The sequence below is a fragment of the Panthera uncia genome, chromosome A2, assembly GCF_023721935.1.
Source record: "Panthera uncia isolate 11264 chromosome A2, Puncia_PCG_1.0, whole genome shotgun sequence".
NCBI lineage: Eukaryota > Metazoa > Chordata > Mammalia > Carnivora > Felidae > Panthera > Panthera uncia.
Window position 1 is genome coordinate 32,933,716 of NC_064816.1, and position 10,208 is coordinate 32,943,923.

Sequence of the window (10,208 nt, forward strand, 5' to 3'; positions counted from 1 at the left end):
CCTCCGCCAGAACCAGCCAATAGGAATCACCGGCCTGAGCCTCCGCCCTACTCGGACCACGCGGGAGCGGGGGCAATAAAACTACATTCCCCGAAGCGCCTTGCGCACTTCATGGCCAATCGGAGCATGGAACTCGTAGGCTAGGGGCGGAGCCGGATGCATAGGCCACCCCATTGGCCAGGTGAAGCTAAGAAGAGCCGGAACCCGGGAGCGAGAGAAGCGAAATGACATTTCCTCTTTAAATAGCTGGAGCCGGGCCCCGTAGAGAAATGGCCGCGTCGGCAGGTGGGTCGTGTGGTGGCTAGGGAGGTGTGTTAGGGGGGAGGTGGGCCAGGGTCCAGGCTTAGACTGCGAGCTGAGGAGGTGGCGACGAGGAGCCGGAGAGAAGGATGGGGAGGTGGAGAGGGATGAGGGGAGGGAGGATGGATGGCGTGGAGGGCGGTGGGCGGTCCGGCTGGGCAGCGATGGGGAGGCCGGGTACCCGCCGCCACCCCGACGCGTTCATCAGGCGGTTGAGGGGGCACTGGCGGCCGCCATCCATCGAGCTTCCCTCGTGAGGCTCCAGCCCTCCGCTCTCGGCTGGGACGTTCTGGCTCTCGGCGGAGTCGCCGCAGACGCCGAGACTGTTCTGCCGGCACAGTCCCTCGGCGAGCACGGGGCTTCGGGCTCGCCGGGCTCCCGGAGGAACAGACTGGTGCTTGAACTTGCATCGCAGCCCTGTCTGTCTCTCTCCCAGATCCTACCCCGCGGTCCCTTTTGATGGTGTATGTCTCTACACATAATATGTATTTTTCTAGGGGCGGGGGGAGCGTGAACGCCGTAACTGGCTCGGAACTTCTTGTGGTTGTACGATTTTTCTCCTAGATTTAAGTAAGTCTTCCCCAACACCGAATGGGATTCCATCTTCAGACACAGCCAATGATGCCATGGACCCCTTCCATGCGTGCAGTATTCTTAAGCAACTCAAAACAATGTACGATGAAGGACAGTTGACAGACATTGTAGTGGAAGTGGATCACGGGAAAACATTTTCCTGTCATAGAAACGTTCTTGCTGCAATCAGCCCTTACTTCAGGTATGATGATGGTAGAAACTTCTGTCGATGTCCGCACGGAGTTCCCTTTGTCCCTCAGTATTGCCCACTTGATTATAAAACGGAGGTGAGACGATGAAACGAAGCCCACGAGTTTGTTTCCTTAAAAGAAGTAACAGGCCCTATTTTATTAAGCCCTTGTTTTTGACTTGATGGATTCTTCTAGAATTCAGGTGGTTGGTTTTTAAGTGAGTGAATATATTTTTGTTTGTTTCCGGCAAATAACTACAAAATCTAGAATTGTGCTGCTCAGCATGGCCGCCACAGGCCACATGCAGCTCTTTAAACGTCATTGTTTTAAATTAAATAAAATAAAAAATTCAGTGCCTCAGGCAAACTAACCACATTTCAAGTGCTCAGTAGCCACATGGAGGTAGGAGCTGCCAGCTGTATAACCCAGATAAAAGTTTGGGTGGACAGTGCTGATCTAGTATTTGTTCCAAAACTCCAACCATGACACATATTTCTCCGGTGCCCGTAACTCTTAGAATGTAAAACTTACTAGCACGTTCCTTGGGAAACAAATTACCATTCGGTAGTTTGTTTTAACGCCACAGGGGTCAAAGCAATGACATAAAACGAATGAAATACAGTTTCTGCGTTATCTTAGGCTCCAGACTCATGATCGTTTCCAAGATTTCCTGAAGTGTTTTTACGTGAAGTTTTCATTTTCATCGCATTCTTCTTTGGGTATCAAAAAGTTACAGCAGTACAGTTTTAAAACCTGGATCTGACAAAGAATTTCCTACTTTAAGACAAGATCACTGATACAGACAGTTTCCTGCTTGAGTTTAACTTCCTTGGTTTCAAGGGCTCATTTTTTTAAGCCTTTCAGTGTTCACTAATAGTGTCTGAAAGACAGTGAACTAATTTTCTCAACTACGGTCTGAAAGTGCTGTTTTTCTTTTTCAGGGTGCTTTTCAGTGTAGCGTTCCAGACCGTAGTTTCTGGTTCCTCTTTCTCAGAATACTGGGTTAAATATAGTCGCTTCATAGCCTGATGCTTATGATGTAACCATTAAGACTTGCCTAGGGATAGGTCATTGGACTGTTAAGTATTAACCATCATGAGGCAGTGAGCTGGAAGGGAAAAAGAAGAAAATGATATGCACAGAAGGTAGGAAGTTGGGCCTGGTAATGGAAACTGCCTGGGGAGATTTGCTTGTCCGGACTCTCTGTTAGATATGGTTAGTTCATCCATGGATTTAAATATATGTCCCGGTTACTACTGATCAAATTCTGGGCTAAGCTTACTTCACCTACATTGTTTTATATGTCTTCACAGTCCTGTCTCTGTACAGTTATTTCCATTTTAAATGTGAAAAACTGAGATTCGGGGAGGTTAAGTGAACTGCCTAAGTCATCCAGCTACTCAGTGGCAGAGGCTGGATTTGATTCTAGAGCCAAGCTTCTTAGTCACTATCATGACTTTTAACAAACAGGAGTGGGTCCTCTTTGAAGTTGCCTTTCAGAAATTTCTATTGTATGTTAAATTTGAATAGTTAAAAAAAATTGAAACTTGAAAGTGAAAATGTCTATATTTTATACTGAAATTTTATACTCTGGCTTGTATCATTTAAATTTTATACTTAATTAAAATTAGTTTTGAAGACTTGGACTAATCACCTTAAAAGACATATGCTATAGTAGATTTTCTTAATTATAAGAAATTAAGGAAATGCTTGGAAAAGTTTCTAAGCATAAGAGAGGTGAATTCAGATGAAGGTATTTGGCTAGAAAACTTAAGGATTAGGTTCTTATCTCTTGCAAGAGCTATTTGTACAGAAATTTCTTGGCACTGGTGCTGCTCCTTATGTGAAATCGAGGAAGACATACTTAATAGTTTCTAAGTCTTGCATCACTGGTGGAAAAATAAGAATAGCTTGAAATCTGGCATGGTTGTGTCATGATCCCAGTGACCTGTCAGAATTAAAATTTGCATGATTATTAGAAACTTCCTGCTGCTCAGGATTTTGTGTGAGGAAATGCTCCATCTTTATGTGGCATTTCCAGAAAGAACCTAGTAGAACAGAGAACTCATCAGGTGTCACACTGCTCCTGTGTGTGAGGCCAGCCTATTCAAGTCAGTAGAGTTCCCATGATAAAGGGGTATGTGGTAATGTTCTCCTTTGGGAGTTAATCTTTGCCTAATGAAAGGCTTTATTTTTCTTTTTAATTGGTAGCTGTATAGCTGGGTGTTTCAGCACCTGAACTGGAAAACCAGCTCCTACATTGGGGCATCTAGTTTTCACTCATGAAAAAAAGCCCATTTGATCTTAAACTTAAGATTTACATTGTAGACGTCAAAATAGGACTCAGAGATGGTGAACCGGGGCAGCAAGCTGGGTCCTTGTACCCAGGTATATACCCAGTGTTTCTCATTGTATCTTAAAAGTAACTAGTTAAGGATGTTTTTTTACAACCTAGCATTGTAAAATGAGAAGGGCCTAGAACTGTATCAACAACTTTATCACAAATGTTAGGTTGATTTCTTCAATAGACATCTATTAAGCACCCAAGGGCAAACAGCCCTTTTCTTAAAATCTTTTTCAAAGAACCTTGATTTGATTTTGGTATTTAATTTTAACAGCAGTCCAGGAAGAAGCCTTAAAGGAAGGGAAAAAAAGGCAAATGATGTGTATACACGACTAATAACACTTAAATACAGAGTCAGACTTTTGGCTACTTAATATTTTGGCCAAGAAGAGCCCACAAATGCAGATATTTACAATAAATAAATAAATAAATAAATAAATAAATAAGTAAGTAGATAAGTAAGTAAATAAGAAAGTCTGCTTTCAAAGGCAAAAGCTTGGGATTTTCAAAACCGTCATCTCCAAAGAATTAATTCTTAAACTCTTTAGAAGTACGTATCATGGGGCACTGGGTGACTCAGTCGGTTAAGCGTCCGACTTCGGCTCAGGTCATGATTTTACAGTCCATGAGTTCGAGCCCTGTGTCGGGCTCTGTGCTGACAGCTCAGAGCCTGGAGCCTGTTTCAGATTCTGTGTCTCCCTCTCTCTCTGCCCTTCCCCTGCTCATGCTCTGTCTCTCTCTGTCTCAAAAATAAATAAACGTTAAAAAAAAAAGTACACATTATATTGAGCCTACTATAATCTATTTATATTCAGATATACCTGGGTAAAATATGGTACCTTTGAGAAAACTGAGTATATTTCTTTAAGCAAAGGTTTTCACACTGTCGAAGGAAAAGTGAAGTGATGTTCTTTATATTCCTTATAATGATGAAGGAAGCATTCAAAAGATAAAGGGAGTAGGTAGACAATATGAACTTCTGAAGAACATCCTGTTTTTCTGAGATGAAATTTTTAAAGATCTATTTTGGGACAAGTTGCCTTGTACATTTCCACTGAGACATGAAAAGTTTAATCAATCTATATATGCCAGTGTGTTACATTGACACCCTCTATGCGTTCTTAAATTTTCTTACTGGTCTGGTGAGTTAAGATCTCAAGTCCCTAAGGCAACTGATAAGAAGGTTGGATAGGGACTCCAAGGAAAGTAAGGTGTCCTGGAATATTTCATGGCATCTTTTGGTGTGCTTTATTTAGGTATATTCTTTTTCTCAGAGTTGGCATAAAGGGGACTGGCCCTCAGAGTAGGATTTTCGAGATTAACCAGGCTAAATCCTTATGCTAGATGATCAACTTTTACCCCCATTCGGAATATCAGGAAACACATTAGGAAATTTTTTTCCGTTACAAAGATTATCTCTGTGGTAACTGTATACCTCCAAAAATTTGCCACCATAATTTTTATATGGAACGCAGATATACTATTAACCACTCTTTCCTTCCTAGATCCATGTTCACTAGCGGCCTTACAGAAAGTACTCAAAAAGAAGTTCGAATAGTTGGTGTTGAAGCTGAATCCATGGATTTAGTGTTGAACTATGCCTACACCTCCAGAGTTGTTCTGACAGAGGCCAATGTTCAAGCCTTGTTCACTGCAGCTAGCATCTTCCAGATTCCTTCCATCCAAGACCAATGTGCTAAGTATATGATCAGTCATTTGGACCCGCAGAATTCTATTGGGGTCTTCATCTTTGCTGATCATTATGGTCATCAGGAACTCAGAGATCGATCAAAAGAATACATTCGTAAGAAGTTTCTGTGTGTCACCAAAGAACAAGAGTTTCTCCAGCTGACAAAAGACCAACTGATAAGTATATTAGACAGTGATGATTTAAACGTAGACCGAGAAGAGCATGTTTATGAAAGCATCGTAAGGTGGTTTGAACATGAACAGGATGAAAGAGAAGGGCACCTTCCAGAAATTTTTGCCAAATGCATACGTTTTCCTCTGATGGAGGATGCCTTTATAGAGAAAATCCCACCTCAGTTTGCACAGGCTATAGCCAAAAGCTATGTAGAAAAGGGCCCATCCAGTACCAATGGCTGCACACAGAGACTTGGAATGACTGCCTCCGAAATGATCATATGTTTTGATGCTGCCCACAAACACTCAGGAAAGAAGCAAACAGTGCCTTGTCTAGATACAGTCACAGGAAGAGTGTTTAAACTATGCAAACCACCAAATGATCTAAGAGAAGTGGGGATTCTCGTATCGCCAGACAATGACATTTACATTGCAGGAGGGTACAGGCCGAGCAGCAGCGAGGTCTCCATCGACCATAAGGCAGAAAATGATTTCTGGATGTATGACCATTCCACCAACAGGTGGCTCTCCAAGCCCCCCCTGCTGCGAGCGAGAATAGGCTGCAAACTGGTGTATTGCTGTGGTAAGATGTATGCGATTGGAGGTCGTGTTTACGAAGGTGATGGGAGAAACTCACTAAAATCCGTGGAGTGCTACGATAGCAGAGAGAATTGTTGGACCAGCGTTTGTGCGATGCCTGTTGCCATGGAGTTTCATAATGCTGTGGAGTACAAAGAGAAGATCTATGTCTTACAGGGTAGGTGCCTGAGTGGTTTATTCTCCATGAGAGGGTAGCAGAATAACCTACTTCTATTAAAACAGGTGCTTGTTCTTGTTCACTGGGGACTTCCTCTGGCTTTCTTACCGTAATCTGTTGGTGGGAACAGTCTATTCTAGAAAGGATGTTTAAAGACCATCAGCTTTTGAATCCACAAAGGCAGGCATCTTTAAATGAGCCTGTAAGTTTTTATGTTCTTACTGTGTTTTGACATCACGTAGAATAAGTATTTTTCAAAACATAATCTGATAAGTATTAGTTTGGCCTTCTGAGGAAAACTATTTCAGAGCCGTTTTTAAGACTTTAAGAGAGCAAGTCTGATACATGTCTTTTTACTATTCCATAATACATAATCAAGAGATGTAGCAAGTACTTTTTATGGAACTTAGTGGATTAGTTTGAAAGAGAAAAAAGAACAAAGAATTTTGTGATCAACCTTAGGATTGCCAAGGTCATGAAACGGATTTATAAAGAGTTTGAAATTGCAGTCTTTAGATTTTAATTTCACCGCAGTGTGTGATACCTTTCAAAATATGTTTTTAAGCTTTTTCAGTGAAAAACTTGGGATGCCACTTTTTCTTGCGTTTGCTATTACAGATGAAGAGGGACTATCAAATCGACTTAGCTTTAAACATTTTTTTTGTTTGAACTACTGAAGGCTAGGACTCTGGTAAAGATGATGTAGCAGCAGTAGTAGAAAGAACGACCAAGTGAGTAGAAATAAGATAATTTATCGAAGGTTCTAATTGGTGATAAATAATGTTTTCCCTGTGTTCGGTTTCGTAGACATTTTAGTCGCTTGGATGTTGAATGCGATGATGATACTACCAACGTCTTTATTCCTCTTCCTGTGTTTCTTAATTGCTTATACATGTTTTCCTCACACTGTTACTTTAATAAAATAAGAAAAAAGGGATGATTCTGTATAGATACATAAGATTTTTTTCGCTGTTACACCATTAAAAAAATATATTCTTTGCTGTCATCCTTATTTGACACAAAATGCCTGAACCCATTTGTTTAAACTTCAATATCATTTTAACTCTCCAAAAGGAGTATTAACTAACTAGTATCTTATTTTAGTTAAATAGGAACATGGGCATGGATAGGTTTATTGGTCTTGCTGAATAATGGAATATAAGAATGGACACATAACCTGTCCAGTATGGTTGCATAGGTTATATCCTCCAATATGATGAAGATTTCTCTACATATATTTTGGTCTTGCTGGCTAACCAGTTAGTTGGTAGAGATATAATTAATTAAGAGATTCCCAGTTGTAAGGTAAAGGTTATGTATTAATGTAAATACTAAAGCAAAGTAACAATGAATTAATAGAATTTTCAGGGCTGGAATGAACATTGTTTAACCTGAGATTATGTTTTATGTAAGAGGAATCTGAGACTCTAAAAGTTTTTTTAATTGCCTTTCACTGGTTAAGCTTTTAAAGAGGACTTTAGATTTTAAAAATTTACTTTGTTTGTCATCTTTCCTTTTTATAAGAAATTTGTAGGGGGTGTCTGTGTGGCTCAGTAGTTAGGCATCTGACTCTGATTTTGGCTCAGGTCACAATCTCACGGTTCATGAGTTTGAGCCCTGCATCAGGCTTTTGCTGACAGCCCGGAGCCTGTTTGGGATTCTATCTCTCCCTCTCTCTCTGCCCCTCCCCTTCTCATGCTGTCTCTCTCTCAAAAAAAAAAAAAAAAAAAAAAAAAAAAAAAAAAAATTGGAGAGAGGTAGTACACATTAGTTTTAATTTCTTTTTCTTTTCTTTTTTTAAACATGTTTATTTATTTTTGAGAGAGAGAGTATGAGCAAGGGTGGGGCAGAGAGAGGATCTGAAGTGGGCTCTGGGCTGAGAGGGAGATCATGAGGTCATGACCTGAGCCAAAGTCAAAGGCTTTACTGACTGAGCCACCCAGGCGCCCCAGAAAGTTTTCATTTCTATTGTCTTTATTAAGAATCCTGTTAAGGGGCGCCTGGGTGGCTCATTTGGTTAAGTGCCCGACTTCGGCTCAGGTCATGATCTCCCGGTCCGTGGGTTCGAGCCCCGCGTCGGGCTCTGTGCTGACAGCTCAGAGCCTGGAGCCTGTTTCAGATTCTGTGTCTCCCTCTCTCTCTGACCCTCCCCCGTTCATGCTCTGTCTCTCTCTGTCTCAAAAATAAATAAACATGAAAAAAAGAAAAAAAAATTAAAAAAGAATTCTGTTAAAAGTCAGTGAGGGTAGGTGATGTGCAACCAAAAGGTGGTAGTTTAAGAAGCTCCTCTAAGAAAAATGGAAATTATAGTGTCACTACTACTGAGTAGTCCATTAAATCTGTAGATAAGAGTAAATCTAGTTCAGTTTTCAAGGGGAAGCTCAATTTAGAAGTAGGTATTTCTAATCTAAACAAAGCCTCTTTATATAAATAAAGTTGACATAAATAGTCAGAAGCTTATGCTGTACTATGTGTGGCTATTGGAGTATCATATAATCTGTTCATAAGGGGTCCAGATTTTTAAATCAAGGATTTTATACAAATGTTATAGTTAGCCAAACTCTTGTAAATCTTCGCTAGTTAAATTCATGCGGACATTTTTATATTGGCAGTCTGTCTCCGCACACCCTTTTGTTATCAAAATAGAATTAAAAGTGACCCAAATTCAACTCCATGAAATGTATGTTTTCTATCCTGTTAAAGCCATGTTTTTTTCTCTTAAGTATTTGTCTTTGCATTACGGCAGTGCTAAAGTAAACATATCCATGGCCTGTAGATGCACATCTGAACAATTCCGTGTGCTGCCTTCTAATTAAGTAATTAGCACATAAATGTATAGTGGTTTGTTCATGATGAAGCTGTATACATACTCTGATCGTACTGGCTAACCATTAGTAATTATGCTTTTTTAGAGCTGGCTTAAAATAAATTTTCTGAAATATACCATTGGGTAGAATAAATGGAGCCAAGCTCTCAATTCTTATTCTGTCTTCAAGTCAAAGTAACTCCTTCTCCCTCCCTATTTCGAACCCCTCCCCAATTCAGGTTGACTATAATATTACGTGTTATGTTCTGCCATGGAATGAAGACATTTTAAACTATTTTATACTATATAATGTATCTCTGGAGATTATACAAGAAATCTTTTAGAAAGTGAAATATTTAGAAAATTAGGCTCTTCAACATAACAAAAAGACACATGTAAATAAATATATATATATATATATATATATATATATATATATATATATTCTTGTTTTTCTTTCTGTTTTTTTAGGAGAATTTTTCCTCTTCTATGAGCCTCAAAAAGACTACTGGGGTTTTTTAACCCCCATGACTGTGCCTAGAATCCAGGGCTTAGCAGCTGTATACAAGGACTCTATCTACTACATAGCTGGAACCTGTGGAAATCATCAACGTATGTTCACTGTAGAAGCCTATGATATTGAGCTCAATAAATGGACTCGGAAGAAGGACTTTCCATGTGATGAGTCCATAAATCCGTACCTTAAACTGGTACTTTTCCAGAATAAACTCCATTTATTTGTTCGAGCTACTCAAGTGACCGTTGAAGAACACGTCTTCAGAACCAGCAGGAAAAATTCCCTTTACCAATATGACGACGTCACTGACCAGTGGATGAAAGTGTACGAGACCCCAGATCGTCTCTGGGACCTTGGCCGGCATTTTGAATGTGCTGTTGCTAAACTCTATCCTCAGTGTCTTCAGAAAGTACTTTAATGAGTAGCAGGCCTTAGTGAGCTCACTGGCATCTTGGGCTTGGGGAAACAATGATACAAGAAGTGCTGTCAGTATTTAAGAAGCTGAGAGAGTTTATATATGGCAATGGGTGCTCTTAAAGATTATGGTGTAGGAGGGATTTCTTTTCATCCTTGTGATGTTTTCATTTCATTAAGCAAAAGGTAACAAAGTGCAATTATCAGCATTTTTTTTTTTTCTGGTATAAAAGTAATCCTTTTCATTATAGAATTTTGTGATAATTCGTCACTGAGATACCAGATGAATCAACAACTATGCACTCTTTTAAGAGCAGTTAGGGTATTATTGGTCAGAGACATCCAAACTAGTTTGATGTGACTTTTTATTTTAAATACGGGTAAAAATTTGAGGCAATATCACTAGGACTTTAGCTGTGACCTCTCCAACACAGAGAAGCACT

The 10,208-nt window shown here is 40.0% G+C and overlaps 1 protein-coding gene across 2 annotated transcripts; it reads left to right on the forward strand.

Annotated features, from left to right (window-relative positions):
* The first annotated feature begins 204 nt into the window (after positions 1–204).
* On the forward strand, positions 205–10,202 carry KBTBD8 (kelch repeat and BTB domain containing 8). 2 transcript variants are annotated; one of them, XM_049640861.1, is made up of 4 exons: positions 205–285; positions 865–1,075; positions 4,914–6,028; positions 9,306–10,202. In XM_049640861.1, the coding sequence occupies exons 1-4, from the start codon at positions 270–272 to the stop codon at positions 9,767–9,769; spliced, it is 1,806 nt and encodes a 601-aa protein (XP_049496818.1). In that variant the 5' UTR covers positions 205–269; the 3' UTR covers positions 9,770–10,202. The 2 variants fall into 2 exon arrangements, with proteins under 2 accessions (XP_049496818.1, XP_049496819.1); XM_049640862.1 differs by lacking the exon at positions 865–1,075.
* Positions 10,203–10,208: the final 6 nt, after the last annotated feature.